Source organism: Heterodontus francisci, chromosome 8 (genome assembly GCF_036365525.1).
Source record: "Heterodontus francisci isolate sHetFra1 chromosome 8, sHetFra1.hap1, whole genome shotgun sequence".
Lineage (NCBI taxonomy): Eukaryota > Metazoa > Chordata > Chondrichthyes > Heterodontiformes > Heterodontidae > Heterodontus > Heterodontus francisci.
The window spans coordinates 27,547,303-27,571,633 of record NC_090378.1 but is presented as its reverse complement, the minus strand read 5'-3'; the positions used below and the strand labels follow the sequence as shown (position 1 = coordinate 27,571,633).

The 24,331-nt window shown below is 44.1% G+C and overlaps 1 protein-coding gene across 4 annotated transcripts in view; it reads left to right on the top strand.

Annotated features, from left to right (window-relative positions):
* Window positions 1-24,331, top strand: part of LOC137372719 (dihydropyrimidine dehydrogenase [NADP(+)]-like) — an 823,566-nt gene that overhangs the window by 422,295 nt on the left and 376,940 nt on the right. For all 4 annotated transcript variants that reach the window (XM_068036861.1, XM_068036859.1, XM_068036862.1 and 1 more), the window contains exons 9-11: window positions 950-1,057; window positions 1,917-2,086; window positions 21,923-22,133. In XM_068036861.1, the coding sequence (XP_067892962.1) occupies window positions 950-1,057; window positions 1,917-2,086; window positions 21,923-22,133 (489 nt within the window). The remainder of the gene's footprint in view (window positions 1-949; window positions 1,058-1,916; window positions 2,087-21,922; window positions 22,134-24,331) is intronic.

Genomic DNA, 24,331 nt, shown 5'->3' with positions numbered 1-24,331 from the left:
TGACGAGGTCAAAGGCTTTGGTGAGATCAATGAAAGCAATGTAGAGGGGCATCTGTTGTTCACGGCATTTCTCCTGTATCTGACGAAGGGAGAACAGCATGTCAACGGTCGATCTCTCTGCACGAAAGCCACACTGTGCCTCAGGGTAGACGCGCTCAGCCAAGTAATGTGAGACCCATTCAAAGAATATCTTGCTGTTGGGCTTGATTCCTTATGGAGTATACCTCATGTGTGGTGGAAGCTGGGCTTTATAAGACATAAATCAGGCTACTGGACTTTTTTGACACTTTGGTACTTAGTGCAGTCTTTTTAATGTTGAACATTTACCAGCCAGGGAGTGAAACTCTGTGCTTATGCAAGCTTGGAAAGACCACACGTGCCTTGAACACTCCCCACAGATAGCAACCTATAAGATATCAAGGACCTTGCCAGCTGAGGATTAATGACCCATAAATTAATTCTTGAAAATTTTCTGCAAAGTTGTTTCCACAGTGGATGCGTCAATTTTAAATAATTCTGTTCAAAGATTTTAAATATTACATTTAAAGATGTTAAGCATTCCGTAAAACAATAAAGACAGCTCATGTAGGGCTCTGATGTCAATCGGTTTCCCATATGTAATAGATGGAATTTTAACGTACATTATGCAATATGTAATTGCAGGAAAAAACTGCGGATCAATAAGCACATACAGTGAATATGTTCTTTATTTATGATTTTTAATGTGCTATATCTTCACAAATTTAGAAATATTAAGGTCATTTTGGATAATCTATCTTTTTATTAGAGAAAGTAGTCGATACAAATGCTGTGTCAATTGGCACTTTCAACATCTGCAGACAGTGAGAAGGATTATGAAATCATTCTGTTCATTCTAAAAATGCAAAGGGCTATACAGATCTCATTCCTGGTGCATTATCATTTAATGGAGCAATCTGTGTTTCAACAGGTTTACCAGAGCCAAAGAGAGATCACATCTTTGAAGGCTTAACAGTGGAAGATGGCTTCTACACGTCCAAGGAGTTCCTGCCTCTTGTTGCAAAAGCCAGCAAACCAGGTAGAATTTTCTGTTTAATTTTATCTAAATGTTGCATAGTTTGCTTTTGTTGTAGGGAGGTCTGTTAATTTTGTTAAAACAATTGAGTAAAATGTAGTTGGCCTTTAAATGCAATAAGAGAACTGTTAGATGAAAACATAATAACAATTGTTTATGAAGTGTTATAACTCTTCTGCTTTGTAAAGAACCATCAGCAATTTTGAATTTTCTTTATGCACTATATAAATGCCTTTTTCTATTTATTATTTTGTAATAGGAGAGTGCCTAACATGAACTTGTATATTGACAACTGTTATAATCTTGTAACCTATGATTAGTCAAATTTGTTTACACCTTACAACAAATCTATTCATATAATATGTATGGAAATTTTTGCTGCTTAATTTTAATGATGTCTGAACAAAGAAAATTCCAAAAATTCAGTTTAATAGTCTTAATGACATCATCCTCAAAATATTAAGGCTAACTAAATGCATGATCGCATAGTAAAAAGGCATTATGATCACAGACTAATAGTGTTTTTCTGATTTATTTAGATTTTAAGAGTTTTGATTGCTTCAGTGTAATGTATGTGATATCTGATGCTGAAATCTGAACCATTCAGTGTAGCCTGCAGTCATCCATAGAAAATAAAATAATAGGCCTCTTTCCTGAGGGTGCTGGGTGTGAAATTATGTATATGAATACATTTTTAAGAGAAATAAAAAATGCCCTGCAATGAAACAGAATAATTTGATAGTAATATGTCTCATCTCTACCCTCTGTTGTGCAATTTTACATTTCTATAAGTATCTTCGACGCCTTTGTGATGCCTGACATAAATAGTTTATTTCTGAGAAAATACTGTTTTTTTTTCCAGGGATCTGTGCTTGTCAGTCTAGTCTGCCATCACTACAAGGCAGAGTGATTATACTTGGTGCTGGAGACACTGCCTTTGACTGTGCTACATCTGCATTACGCTGTGGAGCTCGCCGTGTGTTTGTGGTTTTTAGAAAAGGATTTACCAATATCAGGGCTGTCCCAGAGGAGGTAAAATTCAACACGCTTTAACACTCAGGATTTAATACAATTGGGCTTGCCAGATGGAGCATAGATTGTAAGGTTTCATTTTTATTAAGTTGTGTGCCCTGTCACTCAATATCACAAGCTCAGCATTAGACAATTTAGTTGTTGTTTGTATTACAGCTGTATTCCAGATTTAATATTCCTAATTCCTTTTCCGGCATTTATTAGGCATTGCGAGAAGTCTTCTTAAGATGGAAAGTAGGTACATGCTGCTAGCCTAAAAACATGTTGGGCTGAATTTTTCAGTGGCGAGCTTCAAAAATGGCGTGGCGCGGGCGCAAGATGTGCACAGCTGAGTCGCTGCGATATTTAGCGCTGTGGCTCATTTAAATGGAGGGGGAGGAACGCCCACCCTCGATGACATAGAGGGGGTGGCGTCCGGTGCCACTGCGCAGGTGCGACGCCATTTTTAAAGGGATTCAAGCCCTTCCAATTCATTTCAATTTTTAAAGGTGCAAGTGAGAAAAAATTAAAATTTCAAATCCGACCTTTACCCCCCCCAAACTTTCTCCACTTTACCCTTCAACCCCTTCCCACCATCCCCTCCACCAATCACGTACATTTTTGCCGTTTCCACTACCCCAGCCTCGCCCTGAAAACTTCACTCCTCCTCACTTCCCACTAGTGTTCCACCTTGGATCTCCGAACAGAGATCTGAAGGCACGGGACTTCCAGCAACCGGCGGGAATATTGGCATGGGACAGCCATTGCAATGAGGTAAGTAATTATGTTTTGATAAACATTTATTTAAATATTTAAATTATGTTTCCGTTGACGAGTGGCGGAGGGCCGCCACAAGGCTTCGGCGCCACCGGTAAAATGGGGCGGGCCCTTGCTGGCATCGAGGGCCATGGCAGGCCTCTGCTGGAGGTATTTTCTGGGCCCCCGCCATGACCCCTGATGTCAGGGGGTTGGTAAAATCTAGCCCATTGTCTTAATGAATTAACATGATCATTTTATATGTAATTATTTTTTGTTATACATGTCATTGTCATCAAACTTATGGTAGTTAACAAGTACAGCATTCTTAAATTTGCAACAGTCTTCAGCCAGATGCTGAGTTGATGATCCATCTCGGCCTCCTCCTGAAGTCCCCAGCATCACAGATCCCAGTCTTCAGCCAATTCAATTCACGCATGATATCAAGAAACGACTGAAGGCACTGGATACTGCAAAGGCTGTGGGCCCTGACAACATTCCGGCAATAGTACTGAAGACCTATGCTCCAGAACTTGCCATGCCCCTAGCCAAGCTGTTCCAGTACAGCTACAACATTGGCATCTACCAGGCAATGTGGAAAATTGCCCAGATATGTCCTGTGTACAAAAAGCAGGACAAGTCCAATCTGGAAGGTGCCGTCGACAGTGCGATCAAGCGACACTTGCTTAGCTCACTGACACTCAGTTTGGGCCACTCAGCTCCAGACCTCATTACAGCCTTGGTTCAAACATGGAAAAAAGAGCAGAACTCAAGAGGTGAGATGAGAGTGACTGCCCTTGATATCAAGGCAGCATTTGACCGAGCATGGCATCAAGGAGCCCTAGCAAAACTGGAGTCAATGGGAATCAGGGGGAAAACTCTCTGCCAGTTGGAGTTGTACCAAGCGCAAAGGTTATGGTTGTTGGAGGTCAATAATCTCAGCTCCAGGACATCACTGCAGGAGTTCCTCAGGGTAATGTCCTCAGCCCAACCATCTTCAGCTGCTTCATCAATGACCATCCTTCAATCATAAGGTCAGAAGTAGGGATGTTTGCTGATGATTGCACAATGTTCAGCACCATTTGCGACCCCTTAGGTACTGAAGCAGACCGTGTAGAAATGCAGCAAGACCTGGACAATATCCAGGTTTGGGCTGATAAGTGGCAAGTAACATTTGTGCCACACAAGTGCCGAGTAATGACCATCTCCAACAAGAGAGAATTTAACCATCTCCCCTTGACATTCAACGGCATTATGATGGCTAAATCCCACACTATCAACATCCTGGGGGTTAACCTTGCCCAGAAACTGAACTGGAGTAGTCACATAAATACCATGGCTACAAGAGCAGGTCAGCGGCTAGGAATCCTGCAGCGAGTAACTCACCTCCTGACTCCCTAAAGCCTGTCTACTATCTACAAGGCACAAGTCAGGACTGTGATGTAATACTCTCCACTTGCCTGGATGGGTGCAGCTCCAACAACACTCAAGAAGCTTGACACCATCCAGGACAAAGCAGCCCGCTTGATTGACACCCTATCCACAAACATTCACTCCCTGCACCACCGACACACAGTGGCAGCAGTGTGTATCATCTACAAGATGCACTGCAGCAACGCACCAAGACTCCTTAGACAGCACCTTCCAAACCTGCAACCTTTACCACCAAGAAGAACAAGGGCAACAGATGCATGGGAACACCACAGTTCCCCTCCAAGCCACACATCATCCTGACTTGGAACCAAATTGCCGTTCCTTCACTGTCACTGGGTCAAAATCCTGGAACTCCCTTCCTAACAGCACTGTAGGTGTACCTCTCTCACATGGACTGCAGCAGTTCAAAAAGGCAGCTCACCACCATCTTCTCAAGAGCAATTAGGGATGGGCAATAAATGTTGGCCTAGCCAGCGATGCTCAAATCCCATGAACGGATAAAAAAAAAATTAACTTTATGGTGAGAAATATCTAAACTAAAGCAAAAGTTAAAATATATGATGTACAAACTTAAAAAGCAGATTTTAATGAAACAAGAGTTGAATAGTATTTAGATTGAACAGTTTATATTAAAAGCAGTACCTTCTAGATTACTTGTTCTGTATGCCCATCCTGCCTACTGTCAGGGGCACCAAAATTGCTCTACTATTTTGGCAAACACTCACTATAATTTTAGTGAGAATCTGCAGAACAGCCACAAATTCTTCTAGGACCTGGATTCACTGGGTTAGGGCCAGACTTGAGGGTTTCTGCATTGCGTTGTAAACCATCCCTTACAAGACCCTGCAATATTACAAGGCTTTGTGATGCAGTGGGGACGTCTCATGGCTCTACACTGGGATATGCTGCATCATGGATCAGCCACTGATACATTTCTTCAAGTTCACCAGAAAAAAATTCTTAATACCCACTCACTAATGTTTCACAGTTATAAACATTGATTTTGCATTCGCCTTTCTTGGTACCAACAGATTTTGCTCCCTTACCTTGTTCTCATAGTTCATTTATTTATGACCTAGTAATCTTCTTTTCATCCCTTGAACTCCTTCCAATGAAAGTAGGATTAAAATGGGACATAGTCATAGTCTGTTTAATTTTTTTATTAAGTGTATGTATTATTTCCTTGGATGCTATTAGTGCTATCTCTATCTCTCCCCGTGAATTATATGAAATGTAACAATAGTGCTGAATCAATAAGGAGTTAGGTATTCAGAGTATTAGGAACAGTGAAGTAAAGAAAAATCAATAGTACGAGCAACACTGCCATGCTGCCATGATGCACCCTATTTGCCTAGACAGCCTCTGCCAGACCAAGTTATAACACCTTCAATATTTGGTCACATGGAAATGGGACCAAAAGAGAAAGAATACTTTGGGATTCGGAAGAATGTCTTCTCCTGTAGACTGGTAAGATGTGGCCTTTTTTCAGTGAGTGACCATGAAGAAACAATTGTAGGGCAAGCCAACTGGTGCCTTGTTTAGAAGCCCCATATTTAGATATCATGGCATGACATTGACAGGGACTTGGGAACTGATTTAACTGTTATCTTGTGGTTGGATAAGCATTTGTTGCAAATGAGAACAGAGAGTCACAAGTATTAGCTCTTTATTAGTATTGAAGAGAATTAAAATTGGACTGGATAGAGACTGATATGGAACTGAGCTTTGTAAAGAAGTATATAATAACTTCCACGGGTAATTTATATTTCATTATAAAGCATTACACATCCAAAATCTTCCTTTTTAAAAAAGAATATCCTCATAACATTTGTAAAGAGCTGTTTAATTATTCCAATTTGATTACAGTTATTTGGATCCATTCAATAACCTCTTAAAGATGCTTACTTCTGATAACCATCTTATTTGAAGACAATTTGAGGGCGGAGCTATTGATCTAATTCAGTTTTTTAAAAATCAGCTTTTATATGAGCATAGCACAATGATTATCTCTTTGGAGGTTGAGCAATTTTAAATATTATAAACATTCATTGAATGAAACCAATATGAAGCATTGATTAGAGGCAAATGACTTGAGGTACTGTGGACTGCATTTTAAGACTCCGCCGCCGAAGTAGGCGGGGGCATAAGAAAATGCGGCCCACATACACGGGCACCACATTACGGAGCCGCTACGATTTCAAATATGGCGGCTCATTTGCATGGCTGCGGCACCCACCAATCTCGCGATGAAATGGAGGGGGCAGGCAAGCCGTCGCCGGCAATGGTATATGGTGCTAATGCGCAGGCGCCATTTTTAAAGGGCTTACAGCCCTCAATGGACATTTAAAATTTAAAGGGCCATGTAAGTTACAGTTTCACAAGAAAAAAATTAAGTGACCTTTCATGCATTTCCCACCCCCACCAATGGCATTTCAAAACATTCCTGCCCTTTTCCCTCCCGAAATTCCTGTATTAAGAATTTGCCCTTTTCCCCCCACCAACGTTCGGCACCTTTGTCCTTTATCCCTTCCCAACACCCCCCCTCCCCTGACCAACCTGCAGCATTCTAACCCCACTCTTCCCCCTCCCGCACAGAGAAAATATCCACCCCTCTCCCCACAGGTGTCGCGCCAAGTTTCCCCGAACGGGGATTTGAAGGCGCGGCATTGTTGGCCGCTCGAATGAAGATCGGCGCGGGGATTAAGGAGGCGACGGGACCCTCATTAAACCAGGTATGTAAATTAATTTACATATTGAAATAGGGGTGCCATCGCTGAGCGGTGGGGCGGTCGCCACTGAGATCGATACGAGGCCTGTCGTCGCCAGGGTCATTGGCGGGCCTTCGCCATACCGATCTTCATTGCTTCCCCACCACCATTCCCAGCGGTGGAGGGGCTTTAAAATCCAGCCCAGTATTTTCAACAACTGGTCTGGGTTATGAAAGTTTAGCATTATATTTTAATCTGACAGCCATTTGCCCAAGAGCTGCAATTTCCATCTACCTAGTGCTTCTGCTGAATGGGACTTAAAGTAAAAAGTAATAAAATTAGTCTGTTGACAGTCATGTGAAATCCTTTTATTGTGCACAACTTCCTAGGGCTGTCCATCTCACAGAAAGGACATTTTGGAAACAAAGAAGGGTTATAAATGGAATAAAAATTCTATCCAACTCATGGATTGGCCCACACGTGCGGGCCGCACACCGCCGTGCCGCCATGATCTTCCTTGCAGCAGCCCATGGCTAATGACCTGGTTGGACAGCCCCCACCCACCTCAATCACATGGAGGGGATGGACTCTCCGACACTGGCAGAGGCTTCAGCTGCCCGTGCACAGGCGCTGGCACCCTTTTTAAAGGGCAGCCAGCTAATTTAAATTTTTTAAGTTATACACTTCCCTCACAGTTTGGATCAAAAATCTGCCACCCCTTCCCCACCCCCAATAACACAAAAATTCATTATTTGCCCTCTCTCTCCCCCCCAAAAACGCTTACCTTCCACACTTGACCTTCCCCCCCATACTGAACAAAGTGCACAGGTCACCCCATCCCACCATCCCCGACACTAATGATGTAAATTTGACTCTGTTCCCCCAATCCCCGCACTGAAAATCTTAAGTTCCCCCCTTCTCCATCACTGTGGCGTCTGCTTTCCCCAGACAGGAAAGTGAAGGCCTGTGAGTGCCACATGTCCAGCTGAAAATCGTGAACTGATGGTTGAATCGCACCAGGCTGCATATTAATGCGTGCAAAGAGGCTATTCGAATATTTAAATCCAAATTCCATCGCCGAACTTTGTGGGGGGAGCGGGGCCACCATGGAGTCTTGAAGATCTGGTGCCTCCCACCACGGAGCTCAACGTCGGGGGCCCTGTAAAATCCAGCCCAATGGGTTTGTATTTCTTATGGTCATCTTTGCACCCTGTCGGCTGAATTTTGCTTTCGAGAAAGATGGTGGCCCGCACGCATGGGCTGCCGCTGCCACACCGCCACGATTTTCAGCCCGGCAGCTCATTATAATATGCAGGGTGACCGCCTCCCCCCCAATCATGTGGCAGGGGAGGCCTCAGTGACACCGTCAATGGCGTCGCCTGTTTCTCTGCAGGCGCTGGTGTCATTTTTAAAAGGCTGCCAGGCCTGCATTTGCAGATCAAAGTTGACCCCTCTCCAACTGCAACAAAAAATCAAGTTTGCCCCACTCCCCACCTCAACTACAGCAGAAAAACCCAGATTACCCCTTTTTCCATCCCAAGTACACTAAATGCAGGGCTAACCGCTATCATCTCCCCAACTGGCCTGTGCGGAGTTCAACCCTTCCGCACCCCCCCCCCCCCAACAACACTGATAATGCAGTGTTGACCCACCCACTTCACGACAAATGCAGAGTTCTCCCGTTCCCCAACTCGGTGGCACCAACTTTCCCTAGAGGGGAAAGTGAAGGCGCGGGAGCGCCGCACGTCACTCTGAAGATCCAGAAATGCTGGTAAGATCGCTCCGGCTTCCATTTAAATGTATTTAAATAGGCAATTTTAATATTAAAATCCAGTTTCCGCTGCAGGACGGTAGATGTTCTGCCACGGGGCTTCCCTGCCACCGGGAATATTGGGCCTGGCATTCCCGGCACTGGGCTCTGTGGCGGTTCGCTGCCGCTGCGATTTTCCAGCACACGCCCCACCCCCCCCCCCCCACCGCCACCACGGAGCCCAACGTCAGGAGCTCAACAAAATCCAGCTCTGTAGGTTGATCCTTGACTTTGAAAAGTTCGGAGGGAAAGTGTACACATTTACATTTCATGTCTGAATACATAAGATGCTCGTGATATATTTGTGCAATGCTCTCCCTGCCAATGGCATGTATATCTTTACAGTTGTCATCATTTTTTGATTTTCATTTTCTGTATGCATTAGTGGCGGTATGTGTATTGTATTGTTGCCTGTGGAATTCAAAGTCACAGCAACTGAAATTTAGTAATTTTTTGAGCTTTTGAGTGTCACTGCGTTACTTTGAGGTTCGAATCTTGTGACACTGTAAAGCAGTTTCTTTTGACCAATATCAGCAACAGGAAACTACTTACCATGACTGAGTAATCACATTAAACTTTGCCTGTTCAGATAATGATTTTGTGCTCCGTTAATTTTGTGGTCCACATTTTCAAAGAATGTAGAAGAAATTGATAATACAGAAATAGAGTAAAGATGGCAGGAACCAACTCATCACATCATTTCCTTCAGATATATATTGTATTACAACAAGGGCCAGAATTTTACACCCCTGCAAGAGCGGACTGGAGGCGGGGGGCAGGCCTAAATTTGAGTGGGAGGTGGGGGGTGCTGTTCCTGTTGCCTTCTCACCCCTGCTGAAATTTTACCAGTGGCTGGGGAGGTAACAAGTGGCCTGCCCACCCCAGGCCTATTTAGGCAATTAAGTGTCCAATTAATTGCCACTTAAGGGCCTCCTCCCGCCACTGCTGGTATATTAACAATGGCGGTGGGCAGTTCAGTAGTCTAATAAAACCTGGCAGCCTCCTTGCAGGCTGTGGGCGTTGGGGGGGGGGGGGGGGGGGGGGTGCTCCTGATAAGGCATTCTGTGTCTAATGAAGGGTCCACCCCATGTCAAAAGCCGTCCCCACTGGAGCACCACCCCCCTCGAGCTACCCCCTCCCTCCCACTGCCTTGCTGGGGTCCAGCCAATTGTCCCCTGTGAGGTCCCACACACTTACTGTATTCTAGGGCCTTGTCCATGTTGCTGGTCCTGGCTGGATGCAGTCCCGGTGGCGCTGCTGGGCCTGAGGAGCTGCTGGCTGCTGATTGGCTGGCAGCTCTTGTAGGCGGCACGTCCTGCCTCAGTGGGACACAAGTCCCACCTGAGGCCAATTGTGGGCCTGGGCCATGTACAATTACAGTGCGGCTTCCAGGCCCGGCGGAGGCGGGCTCGCCACTGACTTTTGTTGCCAGTGGGGGGGGGGGGGGCGGGAGGGCCTCTGGCCTGACGTAAAATTCCAGCCAATGTACAGAACTCAGTGATGGATGTTTTTAGCAGAAGCATCATTGGATCACATGTACCTCCATTGTGTTATGCTGTATGATCTTTTTAATTGCAATGAGGTCAATATGTAATTCAATATTTAGGATAATTGGTCAGGTGTAATCCAGTACTTGCCTTGTGCGCATACAGATCTGTCGTATTACTTTATTGGATCACTCAGCTTTCATGGCTGTTCCAAATCCTATTTTAAGCTTGTCACATTTTTTCCCCTTTATTCATACAAAACTGATTCTGTTGTTTCTGGTTTTCAACTGAAGTCTTTGAGGTTCTGAATCCACTTCCTCTGCACGGTCAGTTTGCTTTCTCTTCCAGCCTCTAGGACTTCTATTTTCTCATTGAATCTCCAATGAATACTTGAGGTTAGTTTGGATGGAAAAAATTGTGGTCGAACTGGTATAATCTTCTGATGGAAGAAATGAAAGCAACTTCAATGTCACCTAATGTTAGAAATAAAGGAAAAGGACAACTGGGCTTTCCTTTCAGAACAAAAACGCCAGCTGAGGCTCCTCGGGCTGAATTTTACCAGCCCCTCGATGTCGAGGGTCATGGCGAAGGGGCCCGTAAAATACTTGCGGGAGAGGCCCGCCACAACCCCTGACGCTGAGAAGGCCTCGCCCCTGCCGGTAAAATTCAGCCCATTGTTTATTACCTTCTATTTTATTTTGTATATACAGGAATCACACTTCCTTCCTTGATCATCTCTTGATGATCAAAGTGAGTGAAAGAAATTAATCAAACCCATGGTTCCATGAGAATATGCTCAGTACAAGAAACCATCCCAAGGACCAAGGGTCCATTTAGCTCCATCTGGTATGAAAACACCTCTTCTAGTGTTTGTTATGCTTCTTACTCGAATGAAGTCCAGCAACCAAGGAACATATATGAGCATAGGAAATAGGAGCAAGAGTAGTCTATTCTGCCCCTCAAGCCTACTCCGCCATTCAACTAGATCATGGCTGATCTTCTACCTGAACGCCATTTTCTTGCATCTCTTGCTATCTTTAATATCTAGAAATCTGTCAACCTCTGTCATGAACATACTCAATGCCTGAGCCTTGTTATGAACGTACTTCCATTTTTTATTACATTTTGAGGACTTGTGTTTTATTTGGGCAAACTGAAATGGAGTCCATGGATGTTTTTTCACTGGGGTCATTGAAAGTACTGAGAGGTCTTGTTTGCAAACAACATGTACTAGAAGTCACCTGTCTTCAGATAATTACCCAGCAGGGGCTTTTTGCCATGGGGGAGATGTTTGCAGAGAAGTGACAGGTCAAGATTTATAGGGGTCAGGAGGCTTGACTCTTGGGATATTGTTTTTGCTTTTACTTAGGACAGTGAGTGGGAGTTTTAAAAAACCAGCCAGGAGAGCAGTCACCCCAGCTCTGCCTTTTCCATCTCTTTGAAAAGCCTGCCAGCTTTTCCATCTCTTTGAGAAGCTCTTGAAAGCGAGTGTAAGAAATAAAGAAATTGATGCTGCATTCCTCCTGAAAGGCTTGCAGGGAAAAACCTGCCAGATAAATCCTCGCTGCTGCCTGAACAAATTGCTGCAGAGAAGGATCCCAGTGACAGTCATCTACGCGTATTTGGGACGCAAAAAACAAAAAAGGGACAACTGACATGTTTCCATAGCTACTCTTTTTTCTTCAAGAATTATCAAGTATTTAGCCAAAGTGTTCTTTTTTGTCTTTTTTTGTAACAGAGCTCTAAAAAGAAAATCTCTATTTTTTCCAGTTAACCGGTGTGTGTGTGCGTGCATGCGTGTGAGGGGATAAGGTTCAAGGGAACTTTCATATTTCTCTCTGGGTGTTAATGCTTTGCTTCATTATTGGTTATGTCTTGTTTTACAATAAAGAAACGTGGTTGGTATATTTTATTCTGGGATAAAGAGTAGAGTCTATGATAGGTATCTGGGTAAACATTTAAATACATGTTGTGAGCTGTGGAGAGGTGGAACGATAAAAAACTGTGCACTCCTCCCACCTCGGTCATAACAGCCTCCACACCCCTCTGGGGCAGAGAATTCCAAAGATTCACCATCCTCTAAGTGAAGAAATTCCTCCTCATCTCAGACCTAAATGGCCTACCTCTTATTTTGAGATTGTGTCCCCTGGGTGTAGAACCCCAACCAGGGGAAACAACCTTCCTGCATCAACCCTGCTGAGCCCTGTAAGAATCCTATATGCTTCAATGAGATAAAGGGCTGAATTTTATTAGCACGCAGCACATTGCAGTGGCGCGCTTTGAACTTGGTGGCCTTCTGACACGGAAGTGCTGCCGCCGAGCCCCCGCGATATTACGTGTGGGAGCTCATTTAAATGGAGGGGGCGGAATGGCTGCCCCCGATGATGTAGAGGAGGCGGTCGCCGCGTCCCTGGTAACGGCGTCCGGCGCCACCACGCGGGCGCCGTCGCCATTTTTAAAGGGCTTCCAGCCCTTCAGGAGAAATTTACATTTTTAAAGGTGCCAGTTTGACAAAAATGTCAATAAGAGTTTAATTTAACTTTGAATCCTCTCTCCCACCTCCCCCCATGAGTACTCAATACATAAACTGACCTAGCCCCCCAAAAAAACACTTTTTGAAATTTTGAACTTTCCCCGCCCACAAACTTCAGCATCTTTGACCCTCAACCCCTTCCCACCATCCCCACAACCAATAAGAATAGTTTTCCCCACCTCCCATCCAGATACTTTTATTTCTCCCCCCTCCCCACTAGCGCCTCGCCTCGGAATTCAGTATGGAGCTCCGAAGGCACGTGACTTGTGGCCAGTTAGCCATAAAATCAGCATGGGACGGCCGGTGGCGGCAGGTAAGTTCATATGCATGTTTATTTATCTAATTTTAATATTTAAATGAAGGCCCCGCTCCAAGCAGTGGGGGGGGGGGTGGTGGCGGGGCGCACCGAGGCCTCGCCGCCACCGCTAATATCTGTCAGGTGACAACTGTTACACAAGACAGCACCATCTACCTGATTATTCATGGCACAGAAAGTTAGTGTTGATCTTTGGGAGCACATTCCATCAGGAAACCAACTCTTACTGGTTGACAATTTGTCCTAGTTTCCATCAGGTTGAAGTAACCAAATTTAGAGCTGAGAGCCTCTATTGCATGTATCTCCACTGCAGAGTTCAGAATTGCAGCAACTTTCAGGGCAACTTGGATTTCACTGCCATTAAATTGTACCACAATGGCCAGCCACAAGCTCGGAGACTCAGAGGTTCATGAAAGCAATCAATAAATGTGTTCAGACTGCTCAGTTGGACACTTTATCTTGGCAGTAATAGTGTAGGCAATTCCTGTGTAAATAACTACCATCTACGCCTCACTGCACTATGGGTGAAGCAACTGCAACAACTATGCTCCATCACAAATTAAGAGTCACATCCAAGTAAAACGATAAGATTGTGAAGAAAAATTACAATGCTGAGGCAGAAGTGAAGGGTTATGCTGTTTGAAAATGCCATGCCCAGCCGAGTGAAATCAAGTTTGGTGATCATACCCTTGCAAAGAAAAATAATACAAACTATTAGTCTGCACTCTGATTTTTTTTATTTTGCACTGGAGTGCTGACTTGGGTTGCATTAGAGTGCTATAGTGGAAGTTTGGTAACTGAGGAAAATTAAGGGTTAATTTTATCTTAAGTCGAATCTGTCTATTAGCAGATTAATTTAACAGTTGCTGTTTGGGTTGGAGAAGGTGAGTTTTAGACCAGCTTTAAACAGAGTTCACTCAGGCTCTGCTTGCAGCTGCAGTTGTTAATTAGAGAATTGGCTTAAACCAGTTTTCAGGGGCTAGAGTCAGTCAGTATAAAAGTGGGCCATCTTACAGTGCTGACTTTGTTTGCATTGGAGTGTTGACTTGGGTTATATTAGAGTGCTATAGTAGAAGATTGGTAACTGAGGAAGTTCGGTGAGGAGGGAGCGAGGAGCTCCTTTCATTTCCTACCTGTCCTCAGAGTGAAGGGAGCCGAGAGCTTCTAAAGAGCACAGCTGACTGGTGAGTAAGAGCTGGTGGGTATTTTTCAAAGTGGATTGAATTGTAAGTCATTGTTTTAGCAAGACTAAATTGTTTTTTTTAATTATAATCTTCTATAGTTTTAAATTTAAAGGGTTTAGTCATGGCAGGAGAGCTTGAAGCCGTGGTTTGCTCCTCTTGCTGCAAGTGGGAATCCGGGAACATTTCCAGTCCCCGGGACCAGCATGTGTGCAGGAAGTGTGTCCAGCTGCAGCTCCTGGAAGCTTGGGTTTGAGAGTTGGAACGGCGGCTGGAAACACTGTGGAGCATCCGCGAGTCTGAGAGCATTGTGGATAGCACGTACAGAGAGGTGGTCACACCGCAGCTGAAGGGACTTGAAGGAAGGGAATGGGTGACCACCAGGCAGTCCAAGAGAAACAGGCAGGTAGTTCAGGAGTCCCCTGGGGATCCGCTTGCAAATCGGTATTCCATTTTGGAGGCTGATGAGGCTGGTTCCTCCAGGGAGTGCGGACAGAGCCAAGCTTCTGGCACTGCAAGCAGCCTGTCTCCACAGGAAGGGGGAAAGAGAGGAAGAGCAATAGTAATAGGGGATTCTATAGTCAGGGGAACAGATAGGCGCTACTGTGGCCATCAACGTGACTCCAGGATGGTGTGTTGCCTCCCTGGTGCATGGGTCCGGGATGTCACTGAACGGCTGCAGGGCATCCTGAAGGGGGAGGGTGATAAGACAGAGGTCATGGTACATGTTGGTACCAAAGACATAGGTAGAAAGAGGGATGATGTCTTGCATCAAGAATTCAGGGAGTTAGGCAGTAGACTAAAAAGCAGGACCTCTCGGGTTGTAATCTCTGGATTACTCCCAGTGCCATGTGCTAGCGAGTATAGAAATAGGAGAATAGCACAGATGAATGCGTGGCTTAAGAGGTGGTGCAGGAGGGAGGGCTTTAGATTCCTGGACGACTGGGACTGTTTCTGGGGAAGATGGGACCTGTACAAGCGGGACGGTCTACATCTGAACCAGAGGGGGACTAACATCCTTGCTGGTGGGTTTGCTAGTGCTATTGGGAGGAGTCTAAGCTAACTTGGCAGGGGGAGGGGACGCGGACTCCTAGCAGAATAGGGACACAGCTAAGCTCAGGAAAGCAAACAAGTCAGAGGGAATACAGCGGAAGTAAGTTTCAAGGGAGTAAGACCAGGATGGAAGGCCTCTACTTTAATGCCAGGAGTATTACAGGTAAAACGGATGAGTTAAGGGCAATGATTGACAAGTAGAATTGTGATACAGTAACCATCACGGAGACATGGTTGAGGGAGGGGCAGGATTGGCAGCTCAATATCCCAGGATATAGAATCTTCAGGCGGGACAGAGGAGGGGGTAAAAGAGGAGGGGGCATTGCAACATTAGTTAAGGAGTCAGTTACTGCAGTAAGGAGAGATGATATCTTGGAGGGGGCATCAAATGAAGCTTTATGGGGAGAGTTTAGGAATAAAAAAGGGACAGCCACATTGCTAGGTGTTTATTATAGACCCCCAGATAGTCAGCAGGAAATTGAGGAGCAAATATGTGCGCAATTTGCAGAGGTGTGTAAAAATAATAGGGTAATTATATTGGGTGATTTCAACTTTTCCAACATTAATTGGGATAGTCATCGTGTTAAGGGCTTAGATGGAGTGGAGTTCTTAAAATGTTTACAGGAGAACTTTTTAGCTCAATATGTAGAGAATCCAACAAGGGAGGGTGCAGTGCTGGACCTAATTCTGGGGAATGAAGCCAGACAGGTGGTTGATGTGTTGGTGGGGTAGCATTTTGGTGATAGTGACTATAACATGGTACAATTTAAGCTTGTTATGGAGAAAGAAATAGACAAGTTGCAAAAAAAGGTTTTGGGGGAGAGTGAATTTTAGTAAAATAAGGCAGAATCTGGCCAAGGTAGACTGGAAAGAGTTACTTGTCGGGAAATCTACAGAAGAGCAGTGGGGGGCATTCAAAAAGGAAACGGGCAGGGTACAGGCCCAACATGTTCCCTCCAGGGTAATAGGTAGGAGCAACAAGCCCAGAGAACCATGGATCACCAGAAACATTCAGGGTACGATGAGAAGGAAAAGAGAGGCTTTTAGCAAATACAAGGAGAGCAAATCAATGGAAGCATTAGTGGAGTACAGAAAGTGTAGGATGGAACTTAAGAAAGCAATTAGGAGAGCAAAGAGGGAATATGAGAAAGCTCTGGCTGGTAAAAGTAGGGAAAATCCCAAGATATTCCAGAAGTATATCAATGGGAAGAGGATAACCAGGGAAAGAGTAGGACCCATTCGGGACCAAGGGGGAAATTTGTGGGTGGAGCCAGAGGACATTGGTAGGGTGTTGAATGAATACTTCACATCTGTCTTCACCCAAGAGATTGAGGATGTAGATATGGAACTCAGAGAGAGACTGTGAGGTTCTTGAACAAATTGTCATCGAGAGTGACAAGGTATGGAAGTTTTGGAAGGCTTGGGATAAATCTCCAGGTGTTGACGATTTGTGTCCCAGGATGCTGTGGGAGGCGAGGGTGGAGATTGCAGGGGCTCTGACTCTAATTTTTAATTCCTCTCTGGCCACAGGGGAGGTGCCAGAGGACTGAAGAACAGCTAATGTGGTCCCACTATTTAAGAAATGTTGTAGAGATAAGCCAGGGAACTACAGACCAGTGAGTCTCACGTTAGTGGTAGGGAAACTAGTGGAGAAAATTCTGAAGGAGAGAATCTATCTCCACTTGGAGAGGCAAAATTTGATTAGGAATAGTCAGCATGGCTTTGTCAGAGGGAGGTCATGCCTAACAAATTTGATTGAATTTTTTGAGCATGTGATCAGGTGTGTAGATGAGGGTAGTGCAGTTGATGTAGTTTACATGGATTTCAGCAAAGCCTTTGACAAGGTCCCACATGGGAGACTTATCAAGAAAGCAAATGCACATGGGATACAAGGTAACTTGATAAGATGGATTTAAAATTGGCTTCTCTGCAGGAGACAGAGAGTGATGACAGTCGGCTATTTTAGTGACTGGAAGCCAGTGTCCAGTGGCGTACCACAGGGATCTGTGCTGGGTCCCCTATTATTTGTCATTTATATAAACGACATAGATGACTATGTGGGGGGTAGGATCAGTAAGTTCGCGGATGACACAAAGATTGGCCGAGTGGTTAACAGTGAGGTTGAGTGTCTTAGGTTACAGGAAGATATAGACAGCATGGTCAAATGGGCAGAAAAGTGGCAGATGGAATTTAACGCTGAAAAGTGAGGTGATACACTTTGGAAGGAGTAATGTGACATGGAAGTATTCAATGAATGGCCTAACACTGGGAAGTTCCGAGGAACTAAGGAACCTTGGCGTGTTTGTCCATCGATCTCTGAAGGCAGAAGGGCAGTTTAATAGGGTGGTGAAAAAGGCACATGGGACACTTGCCTTTATCAATCGAGGCATAGATTACAAAAGCAGGGAGGTCATGTTGGAGTTGTACAGAACTTTGGTAAGGCCACAGCTGGAGTACTGTGTGCAATTCTGGTCGCCACATTATAGGAAGGATGTGATTGCATTGGAGGAGGTGCAGAGGCGATTCACCAGGATGTTGCCTGGGATGGAACATTTAAGCTATGAAGAGAGGTTGGATAGGCTTGGGTTGTTTTCACTGGAGCAGAGAAGACTGAGGGGTGTCCTGATCGAGGTGTGCAAGATCATGAGGGGCATGGACAGGGTGGATAGGGAGCAGCTTTTTAGATTAGAGATACAGCACTGAAACAGGCCCTTCGGCCCACCGAGTCTGTGCCGAACATCAACCACCCATTTATACTAATCCTACACTAATCCCATATTCCCAACAAACATCCCCACCTGTCCCTATATTTCCCTACCACCTACCTATACTGGTGACAATTTATAATGGCCAATTTACCTATCAACCTGCAAGTCTTTTGGCTTGTGGGAGGAAACCGGAGCACCCGGAGAAAACCCACGCAGACACAGGGAGAACTTGCAAACTCCACACAGGCAGTACCCGGAATCGAACCCGGGTCCCTACAGCTGTGAGGCTGCAGTGCTAACCACTGCGCCACTGTGCCGCCCTAGTTGTTCCCCTTCGTTGAAGGGTGAGTTACGAGGGGTCACAAGTTTAAGGTGAGGGGCGGGAGGTTTAAAGGGGACTTGAGGAAGAACTTTTTTACCTAGAGGGTGGTGACGGTCCGGAATGCACTGCCTGGGAGGGTGGTGGAGGCAGATTGCCTCACATCCTTTAAAAAGTACCTGGATGAGCACTTGGCATGTCATAACATTCAAGGCTATGGGCCAAGTGCTGGCAAATGGGATTAGGTCGACAGGTCAGGTGTTTTAATGCATCGGTGCAGACTCGATGGGCCGAAGGACCTCTTCTGCACTGTATTATTCTGTGATTCTGTCATTCTTTGATTTGCTGACTTATTTCAACCATAACAACTCAAATTACCAGAAATATATCTTCAAGAAAATCACCACCATCAGAATCTCATCAGTGTTCAGGTCAACTGAAAACAGTGTCAATTTTAGAGGTGCTGAACTCGATAATACAGTCATCTACCTATTTGCAATATACCTTTCAGGATCAGGAGGTCCTATTGATATCTAAATGGTGATTTTCTTTAAAAGTCTGTATGCTACATTTTGGAAGGTTTTTTTTCGAAAATGTCAGTCTATTTTAAAGGAAGGAAGGGTTTAAATGGAGTGTATATATGCCGACACTGGAGAGGGAACTTGGAAATTTTTATTGTTGGACAGAAATCATGCCAGCCTCATTTAGATTGAAAGAAACTTTCCTGCAAACCTGACGGTAGGATTTTCGATAGGAACTGCGATGGGTGGATGCGTAATTTCACACTGCCATCCTGTGTGCTGGCACCATCCCGCTCCTGAGCCATCTTGGGGGAGGCCAGATCGAGGGCAGAACAGCTAACTACCCATAATTGGCGAGTAGCTTGTTCGGATAATTCAAAGATCAATTAAGGCCATTGATTGGAGGCCAACTGGAATATTCAAGTCAGCCTGTGGGCCCCCCGTGGCATCAGAAGCACAGCAGCTGTCTAGAGGTGGCCTTCCGGTGGTAGATCAGGGCGCCAGAGCTCCAGGAAGACTTTGAGGCCCCTCCCCTTCCCCCACACCTGGTGGACAAGTCCCCAGGTCCGGATGGGATCTATCCCAGGTTACTGAGGGAAGCGAGAGAGGAAATAACTGGGGCCTTAACAGATATCTTTGCAGCATCCTTAAACACGGGTGAGGTCCCGGAGGACTGGAGAATTGCTAATGTTGTCCCCTTGTTTAAGAAGGGTAGCAGGGATAATCCAGGTAATTATAGACCGGTGAGCCTGACGTCAGTGGTAGGGAAGCTGCTGGAGAAGATACTGAGGGATAGGATCTATTCCCATTTGGAAGAAAATGGGCTTATCAGTGATAGGCAACATGGTTTTGTGCAGGGAAGGTCATGTCTTACCAACTTAATAGAATTCTTTGAGGAAGTGACAAAGTTGATTGATGAGGGAAGGGCTGTAGATGTCATATACATGGACTTCAGTAAGGCGTTTGATAAGGTTCCCCATGGTAGGTTGATGGAGAAAGTGAAGTCGCATGGGGTCCAAGGTGTACTAGCTAGATGGATAAAGAACTGGCTGGGCAACAGGAGACAGAGAGTAGCAGTAGAAGGGAGTTTCTCAAAATGGAGACGTGTGACCAGTGGTGTTCCACAGGGATCCGTGCTGGGACCACTGTTTGTGATATACATAAATGATTTGGAGGAAAATATAGGTGGTCTGATTAGCAAGTTTGCAGACGACACTAAGATTGGTGGAGTAGCAGATAGTGAAGGGGACTGTCAGAGAATACAGCAGAATATAGATAGACTGGAGAGTTGGGCAGAGAAATGGCAGATGGAGTTCAATCAGGGCAAATGCGAGGTGATGCATTTTGGAAGATCCAATTCAAGAGCGAACTATTCAGTAAATGGAAAAGTTCTGGGGAAAATTGATATACAGAGAGATTTGGGTGTTCAGGTCCATTGTTCCCTGAAGGTGGCAACGCAGGTCAAGAGTGGTCAAGAAGGCATACGGCATGCTTTCCTTCATCGGACGGGGTATTGAGTACAAGAGTTGGCAGGTCATGTTACAGTTGTATAAGACTTTGGTTCGGCCACATTTGGAATACTGCATGCAGTTCTGGTCGCCACATTACCAAAAGGATGTAGATGCTTTGGAGAGGGTGCAGAGGAGGTTCACCAGGATGTTGCCTGGTATGGAGGGCGTTAGCTATGAAGAGAGGTTGAGTAGATTAGGATTATTTTCATTAGAAAGACGGAGGTTGAGGGGGGACCTGATTGAGGTGTACAAAATCATGAGAGGTATAGACAGGGTGGATAGCAAGAAGCTTTTTCCCAGAGGGGGGGATTCAATTACTAGGGGTCACGAGTTCAAAGTGAGAGGGGAAAAATTTAGGGGGGATATGCGTGGAAAGTTCTTTACGCAGAGGGTGGTGGGTGCCTGGAACGCATTGCCAGCGGAGGTGGTAGACGCGGGCACGATAGCGTCTTTTAAGATGTATCTAGACAGATACATGAATGGGCAGGAAGTAAAGAGATACAGAGCCTTAGAAAATAGGCGACAGGTTTAGATTTAGGATCTGGATCGGCACAGGCTTGGAGGGCCGAAGGGCCTGTTCCTGTGCTGTAATTGTCTTTGTTCTTTGTTCTATTCTTTGCACAATAGTGGTCCAGCAGTTGTGGCCATTTCTAATTTGAAATCTTTTAAATGTGCTTGGAGGGCACCTCAAGATGGAGGTGCCCTCTCTCTCTCTCTTACCTGCAACGACAGGCTGCAGCTCCTTTCGTGCTCGATGGCCTCCTATTGGCCCTCCAGCTCCAAGGGCTCACCTACCGTCCTTAATTGGACAGAGCTCAACCTCTGGCCACTAATTTGCCAATTCAGGCAAAATCGATGTGTGAAGAGCAGTCAGCCGACAATATGGGGTAGTGGGGAAGCAGTGGCGTAGTGGCAATGTCGCTAGACTAGTAGCCCAGAGGCCCAGGCTAGTGCTCTGGGGACATGGGTTCGAATCCCAGCACGGCAGATGGTGAAATTTGAATTCAGTTACTAAAATCGGGAAAATCTGGAAAAGCTCGTCTAATGATGATCATGAAACCATTGCTGATTGTTGTAAAAACCCATCTGGTTCACTCATTTCCTTTAGGGAAGGAAATCTACCACCCTTACCTGGTCTGGCCTACATGTGTCGCCAGATCCACAGCAATGTGGTTGACTCTTAAATGCCCTCAGAGAATCAAGCGAAATTAGGGATGGGCAATAAATGCTGGCCTAGCCAGCAAGGCCCACATCCCATGAACGAATGAAAAAAAGGACCCACATTTGACCCCAACATCAAAGTCCCAACACTAAATGGAAAATCCTGTTCTTAGTGTTTTGTAAGTCAAACACAACAGGAAGAATGATAGCTCAGAACAAGTGACATTATGTTTCTGTGAACTTAGATTCTGTATGATGTCCAGAATTTATAATGTGATGCAGAATGTTCAACAACACACATGAAGGTCAAAGTTGTCCTGAGCTTAACAATGTTTTTGTCTTTTGTAATTGTCTATTAGATGGAACTAGCAAAAGAAGAGAGATGCGAATTTCTACCTTACATGTCACCAAAAAGAATTATTATGAAAGGTCAACACATTTCTGCAATTGAGTTTGTTCGTACGGAGCAAAATGACATTGGGGATTGGATTGAAGATGAAGACCAAGTCATTCGCTTAAAAGCAAATGTTGTCATCAGTGCATTTGGCTCCATTCTCTGCAATTCTTCAGGTAAGCGATTATAAACTATTGTACTTCTTTCTAAATTTACCTCTGAGAATCTTTGAAAAGGAGTAAAACTTAATAGTGAGGTTTTTTTCCCTTGAGGTGTTCTATTGTTAGTTTGTGCCAATATCCACAATGGAACATTTCTTGGTATTAGTTAAACTGTATTTTCTTCTATAGTGCCATGTTCTATCCCAGTGATAGGTCCTGTTCTGATTGAGAACTACTGGGTCCATGGCTGAAATAAAAACTGATGTTGCTAACTCAGCAGGTCGGGCAGCATCTGTGAAGAAAGAAACAGAGTTAACATTTGACCTTCCATCAAAACATGACTGAGATAGTTCCTTTAGGAAATGTACTCTCAACAGGCAAACCTTTTCCTCGCTCTTAAGTTCAACAACACCAAATATTTTCTGAACAGTAGTTCCTTGTTCAATCATTTCTTCATTGGCCTCAGCCTGGGTGAGCTGTAGAAAAGACTTGAAATGGGCACTAAATAAGTACCATTCATAAATCCTCTTTAGCTAAGGCCAGGGTTCTTGCATTAACCATTTACAATAACCTAACATTTACACAAGATGATTTGACATATAACATTTTTTAAATAATGAAAATAAATATGCATTGAAACAGTGAAATTGGAAGCAGCTTCAGGAATCGTTCATGAATAACTAGCTACATAGCAATATTGTTCATTTGAGGAGTTTATTTACCCAGTACAAAAGTATTTTCTTAAGTGCATCATAGTAACTGCACTGTTTGAATAGTGAAGCTTAAATGACAGCTGCAGATTTCCCTAACACTACATAAAAAAATCTGATTAATTGTAAATAATGTTTGACTCCTAGCTTGTGCTGACTTAATACACTCACTCACACTTGTCATGTAAGTGATTTTTTTTTTGCATTCATGGAAAAATAGTCCAACTTCCCTGCAATGTAATAATATAATCAAGGGTCAGGTCATCTCAGTAGAAATAATATGAAAACCCTTCATTTCAACCATCTGTTCCTGTAATAGGAGAGTAAGGATTTTTATAGCATGTTCTGGGGCTTTTTTCCCAAGAATAACTCCTGCTCCTAATTTGTATGGTCATAAGACTAATAAAAATTAGGAAAACCTTCAGAGACTGGTTTATCACTTATTAAAATAAATTCTAAAAGTGTTGTTTGGGGCATTTTAATGAGAAAGTACTTAGCATTGTTTTTTTGAATTTTTCTTAACGACCTTCTGAATGATTGGGCAACATTCCCATGTGAATAGCTGTTCAAAATATTGTTTTACTGTAGCTCTGCTTATCTTTATTTGCCAGGGTTCTCTAATGGGTGATGTGATGTGATTATTGTGGTAAAGAAATGTCTGTTTCCTGATTGGTTGATTGACAATAATAAATCCATGATAATGTCACACTGCAGTGTAATAAAAAATCTAAATTGTGCAATTGTGCCAAAAATTGCCATATGTAAAAGTACATACAGTGATGACTCTTAAGCAATGACTGTTAACCCTCTATTGTAGAGTTTATTTAATTTGTATCTGAGTGTTCCCTAATCATAGAAGTAACTCGTGACATTTTGGGGGTTTAAGAAAATGAATGGTGTCAAATTGCAGTAAAATCATCTGTACACTGTCAAAAAAACATTAATGAGCTGCTAAAGCTGAAATTACAAAGACCTGAAATTGGTTAAACATCACAGCCATTAAACTGTTTACTGAAGCATTACAGATGTACAGCTAATGAGCGTCTTTGCTATTTAAACAAGTGCAAACTGAACACACATTACATGGATGCATAATTAGTTATGGCATTTTACATTGATAAGAATTTTAGTCTTTTATCTGTTTTAAATTTTCTCAGTACCATATGCATACAATAGTTATTTCAAAATTACTTGTATGGCTCATGGATTTGAACCCTAAGTTTTTCTTTCATTTGTTTTCTGTTGTTTTTCCCACTGAGTCCCCCTCTCATTTAATGTCTGCTGCCATGAATCCCCAACAATACAGATTAGGATCAAATAAGCAAGCTACAAATTCCGTGAGAGATGTATTACCAGCACTGCCCCTGCATCAGTTAGTAAGAAGCATGGGGCCGATAATGCAGTTAAGGCGCAGTTCCGTTGGGACAGCTGCTCCTTAAGCATTGAATGTTGCTGCACATAAATGATACCAGGTTAGCTCATTTGAATATTTAAATTTTGCTC